Source organism: Macaca thibetana, chromosome 3, assembly GCF_024542745.1.
Source record: "Macaca thibetana thibetana isolate TM-01 chromosome 3, ASM2454274v1, whole genome shotgun sequence".
Classification (NCBI taxonomy): domain Eukaryota; kingdom Metazoa; phylum Chordata; class Mammalia; order Primates; family Cercopithecidae; genus Macaca; species Macaca thibetana.
The window spans coordinates 130122326-130140124 of NC_065580.1; the positions used below are offsets into that span (position 1 = coordinate 130122326).

At 41.9% G+C, this 17799-nt stretch overlaps 1 protein-coding gene and 2 pseudogenes across 6 annotated transcripts in view; 2 read left to right on the forward strand and 1 right to left on the reverse strand.

Moving 5' to 3' along the window:
• Window positions 1-17799, forward strand: part of RABGEF1 (RAB guanine nucleotide exchange factor 1) — an 82454-nt gene that overhangs the window by 44256 nt on the left and 20399 nt on the right. For 3 of the 5 annotated variants that reach the window (XM_050783575.1, XM_050783577.1, XM_050783576.1), the window contains exon 4: window positions 1267-1436. In XM_050783575.1, coding sequence (XP_050639532.1) covers window positions 1267-1436 — 170 coding nt within the window. The remainder of the gene's footprint in view (window positions 1-1266; window positions 1437-17799) is intronic. The other 2 variants (XM_050783578.1, XM_050783579.1) reach the window with 1 other exon arrangement.
• LOC126951873 (uncharacterized) lies at window positions 8334-8444 on the reverse strand (annotated as a pseudogene).
• On the forward strand, window positions 8347-15980 carry LOC126949793 (adenylate kinase 4, mitochondrial-like; annotated as a pseudogene). Its single transcript, XR_007723966.1, has 2 exons — window positions 8347-8367; window positions 14088-15980. The product of XR_007723966.1 is annotated as an adenylate kinase 4, mitochondrial-like (transcript).

Consider the following 17799-nt stretch of genomic DNA (forward strand, 5'->3'; position numbering starts at 1 on the left):
TATAAACACATATATTCTTATCCCACTACCCCATTTTACATAAAACATAGCACAGTGTACATACCTTACTTTTTTTTTTTTTTTTGAAAAGACAAGGTCTCATTCTGTCGCCCAGGCTGGAGTGCAGTAGGGCGATTTCATAACTCACTGCAGTGTCAAACTCCTGGGCTCGAGCGATCCTCCTGCTTCAGCTCCCCCAAATAGCTGGCACTATAGGTATGCACTACCATGCCTGGCTAATGTTCTTACTTTTTGTAGAGAGAGCAGCTACTCGGAGACTGAGTAGCTCGGTAGGAGAATCGCTTGAACCTGGGAGGTGGAGGTTGCAGTGAGCTGAGATCATGCCACTGCACTCCAGCCTGGGTGGCAAAGCAAGACTTTGTCTCAAAATAAAACGTACTTTTTAAAAAAATTATTTTTCTTTTTAGGAAATCATTGGGATATGGGAAACTTAAATTCCTTATAAACATTAGAGAGCATAGTTCAAAATCAGGAGGTTTAGAATGTGATCAGAGACCAAGTGGTAGTTCGTACTTTCTAAAAGCACATACTGCCTGTTACAACATCCTTATCTCTCTTGTGTAAATGTCCCATTTTCCTTTCAGTGTGTTTATTTGAAGAGGGGAAAGAGTTGTCTGCCCAGCTGATCAGATAGTGTGGTGCATGTTTCCCTTGTCTCTTCATCGTGTGTTTTGTCGTGTTCATCATGCTATTAACACTTTGGATGCATTCTTTCACTTTGATCAGTATGACTCACCAATGAAATGGTGGGTAAATTATTGTGAGTCTCCACATAAACACATTAACCTTTGCCTTTTTGTCAAGTAAAATGGGATTTGGAAAGGTTGTCTAACATTTATAAGTCATCTGACATTTCAGTGCTTCTATTGATTGTTTTCTATTTGTTGACTAGTTTTATAAACTCAAGCAGTCTTTGAGAAGCCTAGTGGTGCCATTTCAGTGTTCATGATTGAATATATAGATCAAAGCATGATATATTTTGGCAAAGAAAATGCTAATAGAACAACTTTTATTTCAGTAGGAATATCTTTTAGATAATGTAGTTTTGTCTACTCATACTTCCTACTTGTAAAACAGATTTAGTTTACTTTAAGGAAAGTTGTCCAACCATTCAAACATAAAATGATTTAAATTCAAGTTTAACTTTGATGAAACATAATTTAAATAACCTTAAGTTACATACTTAAAGTAATTCCATGCATGGATCTTTTATGTCATGAAACTTACTATGTTTAATTTTCCCAGCAGAAATTCAGGAAGCAAAAGCTCCCAGTCCTTCCATAAACCGGCAAACCAGCATTGAAACGGATAGAGTGTCTAAGGAGTTCATAGAATTTCTCAAGACCTTCCACAAGACAGGCCAAGAAATCTATAAACAGACCAAGCTGTTTTTGGAAGGAATGCATTACAAAAGGGTAGGTTGGGAATAACCACGTAGAAACACAGAGTTTTGGTTTGAGGAAAGGTCTTAGAGATAATATAGTGTAACGTTGTCATTTTATACCTGAGAAAATCAAGACCAAGAGATGTTAAATTACTTACCTAAGAAAAGCCTCTGAATCAAGCCAAAACCCGACTCTCAGGCTAGTACTTTTCCACTGCAACTCAGTGGTGTTTGGATCATCTTTGTGTGGAAATCTGACCTTGAAGCCACTTGAATGATGTGCTTTAGTAACAGGCCTTTTTGACTTGTAACCTTGTAAACGGTATAAACCGCCATAGACGACCTTTAACTCTGTGCAACCATCGTCAGGCTGGTGGCAGTAATTTTAACGGTTGTTGCAGTAATTTTAAGGGTGGTGGTTGTTGTTGAATTCTGTTTTGTTTTTTGTATTTTGATTTAGAATTTTTCTCATTCAGTTAGAGAAAGGACAGATAGAATTTAGACAATGAAAGGAACTTTAGCAGCTATGGAGTTTCAGTCCCTTTGTTTTATAGATGAGGAAGTTGAGAGCCAAAGAGGATAAGTGACCTGTCCAGGTTACACAGCTAGATTTTGCCAATGTCAAGCAGAACTTGTGACTTTCACACCTGTTACTTTTACCCATAATTTCAGTGGCAGTAATTCATAAGACTGCCTGTAAAGGAATTCATTTTGTAAATAGGGATTAATTCTGTTGTAACATTCTATAACCATTAAGCTCAGAATTAGCTCCAAAAGTTCTTTCTAAGGAAGTCTTGGAAAAAGGAAATTAGAAAAGCAGCAGAGTGTTTAACTGTTCAGCTATATTCTAGCTGGGGTCAGCAATCACTAGGCTAATAAGCAGTAAACCTGTGTCAAAATAGTTTTTAGATATTGAATTCAGCTTGTAAAGGAGAAAAGCTGGCTTTCTCACCCTTCAGAAATGTAATTAGACTGTGTAAGTAAGTAGCTCTCTTTCTTTAGGTATTTTTTCTCTCTAGAGTAAAACATTTAGAGTTAAAACAAGTAAGCTTTCATTGATCTTTTTTTTTTCTTAAGTTAGGAACCATGATAGAGATCTTTTTTTTTTTTTTTTTCTTTTTTTTTTTTTTTGAGACGGAGTCTCGCTCTGTGGCCCAGGCTAGAGCAGTGGCGCGATCTCGGCTCACTGCAAGCTGTGCCTCTGGGTTCACGCCATTCTCCTGCCTCAGCCTCCCAAGTAGCTGGGACTACAGGCGGCCGCCACCACGCCTGGCTAATTTTTTGTACTTTTAGTAGAGACAGGGTTTCGCCGTGTTAGCCAGGATGGTCTTGATCTCCTGACCTTATGATCCGCCTGCCTTGGCCTCCCAAAGTGCTGGGATTACAGACGTGAGCCACCGCGCCCGGCCAGATAGATATCCTTAATATGGAAAAATTCAGAGTTCATGTGACACTATCTTTCATTTTTATCAGAACTAAAAACTGAGGTTTTGTATTTATTTTTTTCTTGAGCCCACATGAAATGTTGATGAGATAGCTATATTAAATTAGTATATGTATACTGTAGTACTTATAGCATATATGCTGTATCATAATATGTTTTAGAAAATTGCACAACTCAGATTTGTTGTTTCTCTTTTCCTTAGAAGTGTGATGTGTTCTTATTCTATGATAATTTAGTAGACTTCTAAATGAGTATACTAAAGTAAAGAGGTAATTAACTGGTACAAATATCACCATATTTATTTGTAAGGCATCACTAGTTTATATCAGAGACCTGGATATGGCCTCAGATTCCTCCTGTTTTAAGAGCCACTAAGCCACCTATTTTCCATTTCTATACTATGTGTTTCATGGTTAGGTGGCCAAGTCCTATGCATGTATCTCAGGTATCTTTAGTGTGAAGTCTGCACATACTGCATATGAAAGAGATGTTTTTTAAACTGAATGTCCCTAGAGAAGCCCTTTTGGCCTTTGGCCACAAGTTAATGTCCTTTCAAATAAGTAAATAAGGCGGGGCATGGTGGCTCAAGCCTGTAATCCCAGCACTTTGGGAGGCCGAGACGGGCAGATCACGAGGTCGGGAGATCGAGACCATCCTGGCTAACATGGTGAAACCCCATCTCTACTAAAAAATATAAAAAAACTAGCCAGGCGAGGTGGCGGGCCCCTGTAGTCCCAGCTACTCGGGAGGCTAAGGCAGGAGAATGACGTAAACCCGGGAGGCGGAGCTTGCAGCGAGCTGAGATCCGGCCACTGCACTCCAGCCTGGGCGACTGAGCAAGACTCCATCTCAAAAAAAAAAAAAAAACAAATAAGTAAATAAACATTCTTTACACCTGAACTAACCTAACTAACTTCAGATCAGTAATCATATAAATTTCTTGGGGCAGTTCCTCTGACATTGTGAAGAATGTGGTAGTATAAAATAGCCTTTGTACTCAATTTATCAAAACTGCTCAAAACCTTTAAATTAATGTTATTACCACCAACTAAACTTTCCAGATGGTATCCTAAGGGCCTATGCAATATGAGAATTCATTCTTACCTGTTTAAAAACTGCCCTGGCGGCCTTGCCATAAACGGTTAATTGTTCCTACTGCATCCCACAGTATTATTCTTTCTAAAATTTCTGAGATCCAGAAGAGTGATCTGCTGTTGCCCACATCTTTTCCCACATCATTTCTGTTTTCTCCAATCCCAGTATATGCCAGCAGTGAGCAGTCTTTTCAGCATATGGGTCAAGTCTAGAAAATTACATCTTTTCTGAACTGCATTAAAATTTTTAAGCCATTTTATCTTTATCAAGAAACACTTTATCTGTCTACACTTAGATTTTTTTTGTTTTTAGAATTTAAATTTCAGCACCTACATAATTTTCATACCCACTGCAGTATTGACGTGTAATGCTTTACTATGCAACACATCTCTCTTTCTTTCTTTCCTTTCCTTCCTTCCTTTCTTTTTTTGAAGCAGCGTGGAGGTTTGTATTTATTTTGTATTTGCACCTAGAGTGGAGCCCAATGGTGCAGTCACTGCTCACTGCAGACTTGACCTCCCAGACTCAAGTGATCCTCCTGCCTTAGTCTCCCTGGGACTGTCAGCGAACACCACCATGTCTGGCTGAGTTTTTTATTTTTTGTAGAGACGGGGTTTCCCTATGTTGCCCAGGTTGGTGTTGAACTCCTGACCTTAGGTGACCCTCCCAACTTATCCTCCCAAAGAGCTGGGATTACAGGTGTGAGCCACGGCGCCCAGTGCTATTCAGCAAATACTGTTGTTTGCTAATACTTTTCTGAAGCTTGTTTATTTTGCTCTTTTTTCTTTCTTGTTAGTCTTACTAGCTACTTAATGTTAAAACATGTATACTCTTATAGTACCTCTATACATTCTTTAAAACAAGATATTTCCATTGCAAATTAGACAGGCAGCTATGTCATTAACACAGAATCCTTTTATGTTGAAAATGCAGTTGTCATCAGCTACTTTTCTGTTCTTACAAGTCATCAGAGCAAGAATTTAAATTGCTGAGCCAAATTAATAAAGCTTAATTTTTAAAACCTAATCTGTACAACATAACTTGAATTATTATTATTTCTTTTTGAGATAGGAGTCTTGCTCTGTTGGCAAGGCTGGAGTGCAGTGGTGTGATCTCTACTCACTGCAACCTTTACCTTCAAGGTTCCAGTGATTGTCCTCCCTCAGCCTCCCAAGTAGCTGGGATTATGCATGCATGTGCCACCATGCCTAGATAATTTTTTTTTTTTTTTTGTAGAGACAGGATTTCACCATGTTAGCCAAGCTAGTCTTGAACTCCTGACCTCAAGTGGTCTGCCCGCCTCAGCCTCCCAAAATCCTGGGATTACAGAAATGAGCCACCATGCCTGACCTGATTGTTTTTTTGTTTTTTTAAATGGAGTCTTGCTCTGTTGCATATGCTGTAATGCAGTGGCATGATCTCGGCTCACCGCAGCCTCTGCCTCCCAGGTTCAAGCAATTTTTATGCCTCAGCCTCCTGAATAACTGGGGTTACAGTTGTGCACCATCATGCCCAGCTAATTTTTTGTATGTTTAGTAGATACGGGGTGTTACTCTGTTGGCCAGGCTGGTCATGAACTTGTAGCCTCACATAATCTCCTAGCCTCACCTTGGCCTGCCAGCATGCTGGGATTACAGGATTGAGCCACAATGCCTGGCCTAACTTGAATTTAAGAATCTCACCTTAAGAACCAAGCTTCACACAGGTCTGAGAGTGATTATGGATTCAGGAGGATTCAGGAGTATATATGGTCACTTATGAAGAGGTATACATTCTCTTTGTCATCTGTACAGAGCTTCATTTGGTGAGGGTAATTTTATAGCATTATAGAGACCCAGTTAAGTGTTAACCTTTCCCATAATAACTAGAAAACCATATTACCTAACTGAATGAGATCTGTGGCTTTGTAACGAACTTTTTTCTGTAAATTATTTATATGAAAACGCTCACTTTAAGATATCTTTAGACAGCAATTAAATAAAAGTAAATAAAACTTCTAGAAAAACTCTTTTGCTGCTCAACCTATTTAAATCCTGCCCTTGCTAAGTGTTAGTAAATCCCTCAGATACATTTTTTCCCTATTCTGAAAGTGTAGCTTGTCCTACTTTTAAAGGGGGCAGGCTCTACTTCCTCAAAGTACCTACCCTTTAATTTGTTGGATATTGCATTAATGCTTTTTAATAAACTCGGGGCCAGACGCGGTTGCTCACACCTGTAATCTCAGCACTTTGGGAGGCCGAGGTGGGTGGATCATGAGGTCAGGATTTCAAGACCAGCCTGGCCAATGTGGTAAAACCCTGTCTCTACTAAAAATACAAAAATTAGCTGGGCAGGGTGGTGCTCACCTGTAGTTCCAGCTACTCAGGAGGCTGAGGCAGAAGAATCACTGGATCCCGAAAAGTGGAGGTTGCAGTGAGCCGATCATGCAACTGCACTCCAGCCTGGGCAACAGAACAAGATTCCATCTCAAAAACAAACAAACAAAAAACACCCCTCATTTTTTGGGTTTCTCAATTCAGTTATTTTTATTTTTTAAATTTGTATTAATCCCTTAATACTCCATTCATGGCAATCAATTCAGTTTCTACAATAAGACTTCTTAATAGTCATTCTGATAAGCTCTTTTTTTTTTTTTTTTTTTTTTTTTGAGACAGAGTTTCACTCTGTCACCCAGGCTGGAGTGCAGTGGTGCAATCTTAGCTCACTGCAAACTCCGCTTCCTGGGTTCACGCCATTCTCCTGCCTTAGACTCCTGAGTAGCTGGGACTACAGGTGCCCACCACCACGCCCAGCTAGTTTTTTGTATTTTTAGTGGAGACGGCTTTCACTGTGTTAGCCAGGATGGTCCCTATCTCCTGACCTCGTGATCCTCCCGCCTTGGCCTCCCAAAGTGCTGGGATTACAGGCGTGAGCCACCGTGCCTGGCCGATAAGCTCTTTTTTCTAAGGAAGCAGTTAAGCATAACATAACACCTTTTGCTTGTTTCACTGTTATTCTAGCCAGTCCTTCTATAAAAATCTGATACTGAGCCGGGCACAGTGGCTCACGCCTGTAATCCTAGCACTTTGGGAGGCCAAGCTGGGTGGATCGCCTGAGCTCAGGAGTTCGAGACCAGCTTCGCCAGCATAGTGAAACCCCGTCTCTCCTAAAAATACAAAAATTAGCTGGGCGTGGTGGTGGGTGCCTGTAATCCCAGCTGCTAGGGTGGCTGAGGCAGGAGAATCACTTGAACCTGGGAGGTGAAGGTTGCACTTAGCCAAGGTCGCGCCATTGCACTCCAGCCTGGGCAACAGGAGCAAAACACTCTGTCTCAAAAAAAAAAAAAAAAAAAAAAAAATTCTGATACTAATTATATTTTATGGACTTAAAGCTTTGTACCTGAATGAAGACAAAAAAATACACAGTTTAAGACATGGCTATATCTTAATTCCCATGTTCTTTTTCAGAATAAGTAGAAAGATAAGTGTCCTCCTATACCTTAAAATGACTCTGCTATTCTAAAGTATAAGTTTAATCAAGGAGTAGTTTGCCCTGCCATGTAATTACTGTTAGAAGAACAGAAGTATGTACCCAAAATAAAGAACCTTTAGCCAGCAAATAGGCTTTAATTATTGTGAGAACTTCAGTAGGGGTAGCAACCCAGGACCCAATTTTAAAATTAGAAGCACCAAGGATGAGAAGTGAGGCAGTGGAAATAGCTCTGAGCTCTCTGAATCTATGTCATAAGGAACAAAAGTAGATACATGATGTATTTGATAATTGTGTTGAATTAATAAAAATAATTTAAAATGTTTCATAGAAGCACGTACTGATAGGCAAGGGGAAACTTATATCATCATCCCGGGGCAGCCATGGTGGCTCCATGCGTGAGGCTGGTGCCACGCAGTCTCCCGGTGTTGGCAGTGTCTCCAGACCTTCTCAGTTCTGCACACAACTACAAAACAAAAGAACAGTTGCCAGCACTTGGAGGAGGACGTGGATCCAAACCAAATGGGGGACAGATACTCCCTCTACAGACAAGATACTCATGGAAGAAGTCAAGTTGGAAGAGCAGCTGAAGGAGGCTGTGGAAGAAGATAAGCAAGCATTGGCAGATACTGAGGGCTCGCAGCAGAGCAGCCAAAAATTGGTGGAGGAGGCAAATATGTATAGCATTCAGGGCTTCTGCGAGGACTCGTTAGAGGTGGCAGAAGTTTTGGAGAAGGCAACACTGTGTGTTCCAGAAGAAGAAATTAAAGACAGTAACCCTCACCTGAAGAACCTCTGTGAGACTCTCACAATGAGTGAAGTCCAGATTCAGGAAGTGTTCAGCAAGCACTGCCAAGCCGAACCCTGTCAGTGCCAAGTTCCACCCTTATGAGCATGCGGTCTTTTTTTCATCTTTGTTCACATCTGACAGGCAATGTGCCGGTGTTGTAACAAGGTTTGAGGGAGGCATATCTCACACATGAAAACCCAGCGTGAAAACCCAACCGTCACACTTACGAATCACAGGAAGATCTAGCATGAGGTCTTGTTCCACATGCTGGTTTAGGGGAAAGAGCTGAGCCCAGTGGTTCTGGTTACTAAAGTGAGGTTCAAGCTGCATGGGCAGCTCCTGAGACCCGCCCTTGTTGGTATGGTGAAGAAGGCTTAGCTGCCTCTTACAAGATTTTTTTTTTCCTTAAATCTCTTTCCATAATTCATGAAAAGCTGGTTCATCTTTTCTCATCTATGAATACTTTTTACTTTCCCCAAGGCTCTTGGAAAGCAGAAGTAACCAGTGGGTAAACAGCCCAGTAAGCTGATCTCACAGTTACATTAATGAACTCGTATTCAGGAGTGTTCTTTGATTTTTTAGTACCACATGTTTAATCGTTCCACTTACTTAGTAAAAAAAGGCCAATAGGACACTACAGGTTATCTAGAGTTTCATTAATCACACTGTATCTGCTCAGACTCTAGTGACATCAAAGTATTTTAAATGAACAAAATGTCTTTGGGAATTCTACTTTTTGGCAATCTGGACACTCCCGTCTGCACTGTGTCTCTCTTGTGCAGCTTGTAGCATGGGAGTTACTGGATTTCTTAGCCCACTACACATTTCATTCAATAAAGGGAAAGCTAGGGTCGAAACATTTCTTGTGCTAAAAATAATTTTATGATGACCTTTATGAAGAACATGTGAGTTCCTGTCTAGCTGCTAAAAATGACAGATTTCTGGCTTTTTTGTTTGTTTTTGGAGGTGCAAAATGAGCATATGTACCTTAATGGTTCCCACCACCTTTATTTTGCCAGTAATTGAATTTGAGAAAATCAGTTAGTTTTGCCCTGTTTTCTTCATCTAAATGTGGAAATGTTTAAATCTGTGTTCTACTAGTTACTAATGACCTCAAGATATATTCCCTGGTGAGATGGACTTTCTCAGAATATGAGGGCTGCATCCTTGGCACTCTTTAAATGTGTGTTTCATTTTTAAAGAGGATTAAAGCCCTCATGTTTCTTTTCCTTTAAAAAATTATTGAAGGTAGCACAAATTGATAATACAAAAAAATATGGACATCAAAGCTAAAACCTAAATAGGTTAAGCAGTTAACAGCAGTACAGACAAAATTTAATGAACCCAGAAAATAGACTGTGACGATTCACATTGTAATGACAGAAGTTCCAGATGAAATACACAGAAAACATGGTCAAGGAAAATAGTCAAAGGTTTTCAAAACTGGAAGTGGAAACAAAGATCTCAGCCAGACCGTTAAGAAAGTGTATAGAGTGCCTCTCAGCATAATATTCAAAGATAGACACCCACTTGTCAATGTCTTAATCACAAAGTAAAACTTTATTTTAGAAAAATAAAATAAAATGACAACTTTACTCAGATGTTGTAGAAAAGATGCCAGGTGCGGTGGCTCACGCCTGTAATCCCAGCACTTTTAGGAGGCCGAGGCGGATGGATCACAAGGTCAGGAGTTCAAGACCAACCTGGCCAAGATGGTGAAACCCCATCTCTATTAGAAATACAAAACTTGGCGTGGTGGCACATGCTTGTAGTCCCAGCTACTCGGGAGGCTGAGGCAGGAGAATTGCTTGAACCTGGGAAGTATAGGTTGCAGTGAGTTGAGATCGCGCCACTGCACTGCAGCCTGGCGACAGAGTGAGACTCCATCTCAAAAAAAAAAAAAAAGCTGTTATAGAAAAGATGATCCCATACAATGATTAGAGAGTACTTGAGGAAAAGGATTTGCTCACTGCTCTACTATCTTTTTTTCTTGGAAGACTATGACAAACCTTTTGGAGTTCTGTTGAGCCTAAAAGGACTTACCAGCACAAACCTGCTCTCACTTTGCCCCTTTGGCAAACACTGTGAGGGGCCTGAGAGTTACCTTATTTGCAGGCTAACAAATTAACCTGCCATGGTTTCACAGATACTGGCCGAAGACACGAGTCTCCTGGGTCAGAGACAAGGCCAGTTTCTTACAGCAGCAGCAGTAGCCAGAGTATTTGCATTTGTGCTTATCCCCTGAGTATCTGTTGCTATGGGATAATGCAGAGAAGACCAGGGAAAGCCTGTGCATGCAGTGAGTTGTATTAGAGGAGAGGAACCTTGGACTTAGGCATCCTTATTAGACAGTAAGCAGTCTAGCCTTTTCTCTTGAAGGAGGTACTATCTCTGTCTCCTAAAGCTGTTTGCTATACAGAAATCCTTGAAAAGATGTTGCAAAACAAAGGCAATCATTGTCTTTGCTCACAGATGGGTAGAAAGAGATCTATGGAGAATTGTCTTCACCATCTTATAAAGGGAGGAATGGTAATAAATGGCCACATTCATTCAGTCAACCCATACTGAACACTAACCATGTGCCTGGCCCTGTTCTAGGCGTGAGGATATGGTGGTGAACGGTGCCCTTGTGGAGCTAACAGTTTAGTGGGGGAAATGGACAATAAGCAGATCTGTAACATAGTGTAAGTCCTACAAGAATGGAAAGCGGGACGAGAGACAGAGTGGCAGGGGAGTTCTTTTACATTATGAAATAAATACTGGAGCATAAACTGCAGTGGAAATAGAAAAGGAGTTTTCTGCATTGTACTGTAAAATTGTAGGGGTTGGCCGGGCGCGGTGGCTCAAGCCTGTAATCCCAGCACTTTGGGAGGCCGAGACGGGCAGATCACGAGGTCAGGAGATCGAGACCATCCTGGCTAACACGGTGAAACCCCGTCTCTACTAAAAAATACAAAAAACTAGCCGGGCGAGGTGGCGGGCGCCTGTAGTCCCAGCTACTCGGGAGGCTGAGGCAGGAGAATGGCGTAAACCTGGGAGGCGGAGCTTGCAGTGAGCCGAGATCGTGCCACTGCACTCCAGCCTGGGTGACAGAGCCAGACTCCGTCTCAAAAAAAAAAAAAAAAAAAAAAAAAAAAAATTGTAGGGGTTGTGTGGAACTGAGGAGAACATGATCCCTTGACACCAGTAAGACAGGCCGCTCGGGTCTCTAAAAGGAACTCAGAGAGTTTCTAGTTGGAAGCAAGCACTACAGGCTGAGCATCCCTTATCCGAAAGCCTTGGGACCAGAAGTGTTTCAGATTTGGGGTTTTCCCAGATTTTGGAATATTTACACCTATATAAGATAACTTGGGACTGGGACCCAAGTCCAAACACAGAATTCATTTGTTGTGTATATACCTTACATACGTAGCCTGAAGGTAATATTATATACCACATTTTAAGCAGGTTTTTTTTTTTTTTTTTTTTTTTTGTTTTGTTTTGTTTTTTGAGACGAAGTCTCGCTCTGCCGCCCAGGCTGGAATGCAGTGGCCGGATCTCAGCTCACTGCAAGCTCCGCCTCCCGGGTTCATGCCAGTCTCCTGCCTCAGCCTCCCGAGTAGTTGGGACTACAGGCGCCCGCCACCGCGCCCGGCTAGTTTTTTGTATTTTTTAGTAGAGACGGGGTTTCACCGTGTTAGCCAGGATGGTCTCGATCTCCTGACCTCGTGATCCGCCCGTCTCGGCCTCCCAAAGTGCTGGGATTACAGGCTTGAGCCACCGCGCCCGGCCATTTTAAGCAGTTTTGTGCATGAAACAGTTTTGGCTGCTTTTTGACTGCGGCCCGTCACATGAGGCCAGATGTGGAATTTCCCACTTGTGGTGTCATGTCGCCACTGAAAAATTTGGGATTTTAGAGCATTTCAGATTTTTGATTTTTGGGTTAGGAATGCTCAGACCTGTAATAATAATCACAAGAATGAATATGGTTTGTTCTAAGTGCTAAAATTTGGTGCAAATGAAAGGTGTAAAACCATGTGTAAACTACCTAAGAAGATTAAATGAATGGATAAGCTCTTGCAGAAAATACATGAACTAGAAGGATAGATTTGGGCACCGCAGTGTGTACCTGCTGTCCCCCCTACTCAGGAGGGAGACAGGAGGATTGCTTGAGCCTAGGAATGTGAGGCTGCAGTGAGCTACAATTACATCTGTGAATAGCTACTACACTCCATCGTAGGCAATGTAGTCAAATGCAATTTCTGAAAAAATAATAAAACAATAACAAGTTAAATTATAGCGCCATAAAGGAAAATTCAAATATCAGTTAAAATGTTGTCCCCCATAATAAAGTTAGACTTGAGGGTTTAATAGTTTAAAAAAAAAAAAACAAACTCATCTTGGCTGGTCGCGGTGTCTCACATTTATAATCTCAGCACTTTGGGAGGCCAAGGTGGGCAGATCACCTGAGGTCAGGAGTTCGAGACCAGCCTGGCCAATACGATGAAACCCTGTCTCTACCAAAAATACAAAAACAAGCTGGGCGTAATCCCAGCTACTTGGGAGGCCAAGACAGGAGAATTGCTTGAACCCAGCAGGTAGAGATTGCATTGAGCCAAGATCGCGCCATTGCGTGATGGGTGGTGACAAGATGGGTGATTTCACCTGGGTGACAAGAGTGAAACTCCATCTCAAGAAAAAAAAAAATCTTACATTCCATAATGGTAGTCGTTTTGTTATATAGACCCGTTCTGCTTATTGAAAGGATTTGAGGTTTACAAAATTAATTTAAAATAACAGTGAGAGAATAGGGTCATAATTTGATGGTACTTGGAGTTAAAAACATGTTCTTATGGGCATATTCTTCACGTAGCTACTACTGCGATTACCTACATAGAAGTCCAGGCATAGGCTGGGTGCGGTGGCTTATGCCTATAATCCCAGCACTTTGGGAGGCTAAGGCAGGCAGGTCACTTGAGGCCAGGAGTTTGAGACCAGCCTGTTCAACATGGCAAAACCCTGTCTCTACTAAAAATAGAAAAATTATCTGGTGTGATGGCACTTGCTTTTAATCCCAGCTACAAGGGAGGCTGAAGCACTTGAACCTGGGAAGCAGAGGTTGCAGTGAGCCGAGATGGCACCTCTGCACTCCAGCTTGGGCAACACAGCAAGACTTTTGTCTAAAAAGATTAAAAAAAACAGAAAGTCCAGGCTGAAAACTAAAACTAGTTCTCTGAAAGAATATCTCCAGCAAACCTAAAGTATAGTCCATGGATATATTTGTCTGGTGATCTAATTTAGTACAGAGATAGAGAATGTATCATGTAAATATATTTCATCAATTCATAGGTGAGGGCTAGATGGAAGTCTCCTTGGAGAACTGGAAATAGAGGTGTGGGGTGGTGGTAATAAAAACCCACGCATTTGACCTACGGAGCATGCTCAGATCGAGGCCCATCCTGCTTTCACAGTCAACTCTGGGGTAGGGTGGGTAGCATCAGGACTTTTCTCATAGAGTAGTACTGGATCTACTTGGGTTCACACCTCAGAGCAGGAAGGTAACAACTTTTCTCGCAAGCATCGCTAGAAAGATCTGGTCACCACCATCTCACCACAGGCGTTAGTATAAAATAAGCACACTTACTGCTGCTACCACCGTACCAATCTAGAGAAGGAGACAGCTCCAGTAAGAAAAAGTGACACTTACAGTGTACCCCACGGTACTTTGTCCTTCTTGTTTGTAATTACAGAATATTATAATTATTGCATTCAGTCTTCCCATGTAAATTGAAAGCCATCTGAGCATTTTCTTGACTTTTTTATAGAATTGGTACAGTGACTTGAGTTCTACTCACCGTGTAATGAGTAATGAGTGCTTTTAGAATGAATACAAATGTAATTTTTAGGAACTTCAGGAAAACATCTTACTAAGAATATCCAAGGGGAGCCGGCGAGTCCCAGTGCGAGTGGAGGGTGCCAGAGGTAGGGGGCCGAGAAACAAAATTCCCAGGGCCCCCTCCAGGGCCGTGGTCGGGGCTGCGCGTTTGGCTGCCCCCGTCCTCGCGAAGACAGTGGCTTCCAAACTCCTGCGCGCAGTCATCCTCGGGCCACCCGGCTCGGGCAAGGGCACCGTGTGCCAGAGGATCGCCCAGAACTTTGGCCTCCAGCATCTCTCCAGCAGCCACTTCTTGGGGGAGAACATCAAGGCCAACACCGAAGTTGGTGAGACGGCATAGCAGTATATAGAGAGAAGTCTTTTGGTTCCAGACCATGTGATCACACGCCTAATGATGTCTGAGTTGGAGAATAGGCGTGGCCAGCACTGGCTCCTTGATGGTTTTCCTAGGACATTAGGACAAGCCGAAGCCCTGGACAAAATCTGTGAAGTGGATCTAGTGATCAGTTTGAACATTCCATTTGAAACACTTAAAGATCGTCTCAGCCGCCATTGAATTCACCCTCCTAGCGGAAGGGTATATAACCTGGACTTCAATCCACCTCATGTACATGGTATTGATGATGTCACTGGTGAGCCATTAGTCCAGCAGGAGGATGATAAACCCGAAGCAGTTGCTGCCAAGCTAAGACAGTACAAAGTCGTGGCAAAGCCAGTCATTGAATTATACAAGAGCCGAGGAGTGCTCCACCAATTTTCCGGAACGGAGACAAACAAAATCTGGCCCTACATTTACACACTTTTCTCAAACAAGATCACACCTTTTCAGTCCAAAAGAAGCATATTGACCCTGCCCAATGGAAGAACCAGGAAGATGTGGTCATTCATTCAGTTGTGTGTGTAGTATTGGTGCTATGTCCAAATTAGAAGCCAGCTGAGGTAGCTTACAGCATCTTTTCTAGTTGAAATGGTGAACTGATAGGAAAACAAATGAGTAGAAAGAGTTCACAAGAGGCCCTCCTCTGCCTTTCAAAAGGAAGGTCACCTACACATGTTTAAGGTGTCTCTGCACACGTCTCAAGCCCTTCAACAAGAAAGCAAGTACAGTGTGGATTTCAAATGGTGTGTAACTTCAGCTCCAGCTGGTTTTTGACAGCTATTGCTGTGGTATTCTTTTTTACACGTGATGGTGATAGTATCTGGTTCTTTCCATCCCCACAAAGGCTGTTGAACCACAGCACCAGGAAGCCTGAGAATGAATCCTAAGGGCTCTAGCCCAGGCTTTGTCCCAGGCTTTCTGGTGTGTCCCCCCCGGTAACAGTGAAATTGAAGCTACTTACTCACAGTGGTGGTTTCTCTGGTCTTGAGTGACTGTGTCCACAGTTCAATTTTTTCTGGTGGGAATAACTCCTTTTCTGTATCCACACTCCATAGAGTCTCTCCTTTTCAGACATCCTGGGATGAAAGAATTTGGCTGGTTTTTTTTTTTTTTTTGACATCTGTTTTCACTTTTAGGCTGTTAAACAAAACTGATAGTTACTGCTCTTATCCTTCTCAAATTCTTCTAAGAACTGAGAGTGATGGGGCTGTATTGAATTTCTGTATGCACCGGGAACTGAGCTATGAAGAGGATCTTATTAAACTGCTGGTCTGACTCTCATGGATTGACACTGTTCCTTTCTTTTATTGTGAAAAAAAATTAACCCCCTAAAAGTCTTGGGAACCCCCTAAAGTCTTTTGGGAATCCTCAAAAAGCATGGGAAGTATAAGTATTTAGCTACATAAATGTTGTAAGATCATATCTTAGGTATAGAAGTAATAAGACCATTTGGAATTACTGGACTAATTGAATACTTACGGTTTCTATTCAGTACAACAAAATGTATTTTGAAAGTGCTACTAACTATTGATGCTGACAGTGTTTCACTCCTATGAGTGACCCAAACACATTATAAATAGGTGGTAAAGGGAGTGGAGCCTGTGGGGTTGAGCAGAATGTTGTACTAGCTGTGCCTGGACTGAGTATAATAACTTTATGATTATGGGAAAACAAAATCTTTATTTTTTTTTTCTGTTCCAAAGATTCATCCTGTGGGCCGGGCACGGTGGCTCAAGCCTGTAATCCCAGCACTTTGGGAGGCCAAGACGGGCGGATCACGAGGTCAGGAGATCGAGACCATCGTGGCTAACATGGTGAAACCCCGTCTTTACTAAAAAATACAAAAAACTAGCCAGGCGAGGTGGCGGGCGCCTGTAGTCCCAGCTACTCGGGAGGCTGAGGCAGGAGAATGGCATAAACCCGGGAGGTGGAGCTTGCAGTGAGCTGAGATCCGGCCACTGCACTCCAGCCTGGGCCACAGAGCGAGACTCCGTCTCAAAAAAAAAAAAAAAAAGATTCATCCTGTGGGGTGGCCATGAAGTCTAGAATTAGATACTAATATTTTGTCATGCATTATAACATAGTATCAATAAACCATTTGTTAAAAGATTTAAAAAAAGAAAAAAGAAAAAAAAAATTCAAGGGAAAACAGAACAGTAATAGAAGCACAGATACAGCAACATGGCAAGATAAGTCCACAGAATTTACTTACAGTGTACATACTAGTGATAAAAAAAAAAAACAGCCTAGCATTTTTTTTTAAATAGTAATTTTAGGCTAGGTGCTGTGACTTAACGCCAGTAATCCCAGCACTTTGGGAGGCCAGGGCAGGCGAATCACGAGGTCAGGAGTTCAAGACCGGCCTGTCCAACATGGTGAAACCCCTTATCTACTATGAAAAATACAAAAAAATTAGCTGGACGTAGTGACAGGTGACTGTAATCCCAGCCACACAGGAGGCTAAGGCGGGAGAATTGCTTGAACCTGGGAGGTGGAGGTTGCAGTGAGCCGAGATGGCGCCCCTGCACTCCAGCCCGGGTGACTGAGTGAGACTCCATCTCAAAAAAAAAGTAATTTTAAAAGACAACAGCAATAAAGAATGTTAAATATTGAGAATTTAATGTGGCAACTTAGAAGTTCATTCAAAGAATTAAAAGACAGTTTGATGGTGGCCGGGTGTGGTGGCTTACGCCTGTGATCCCAGCGCTTTGGGAGGCCAAGGCGGGTGGATCACTTGAGGTCAGGAGTTCAAGACCAGCCTAGACAACTTTGCGAAACCCCATGTCTACTAAAAATAAAAAAATTAGCCGGGTATGGTGGCGCACACCTGTAGTCCCAGCTACTGAGGAGGCTGAGACAGGAGAATTGCTTGAACCTGGGAGGCGGAGATTTCAGTGGGTCAAGATCACGCCACTGCACTCCAGCCTGGGTGACAGATTGGGACTCCGTCTCAAAAAAAAAAAAAAAAAAAAAGGACAAACTTTGCAGGTCAGTATAAACACTTAAAATATCATTTAAATTACAATGTTTCAATATTCTAGAAAAACAGGAAAACACATATACCATATGATTTTTTTTTGTGTGAGGGGTAAAAAGTAGGAATTTGTGAAGCAGGGAGGCTTCTAAATCCAGCAGACTTTTAAATATGTTCTAAAATGAAAGTTGTCACACCTAGATAAGATTTAGGTAAAAAATGAAAATATAGAACAGTGAAATAAACCAGAGATTTCAAAAATAGATTTCATTTCTCAGGAGCAAGTTATATGACAACTGGGAGGACAAGAGGGAATAAGGTCATGCTTTACTAACTGCTGCTGATGACAGATAGGCTTGTATAAAGTTT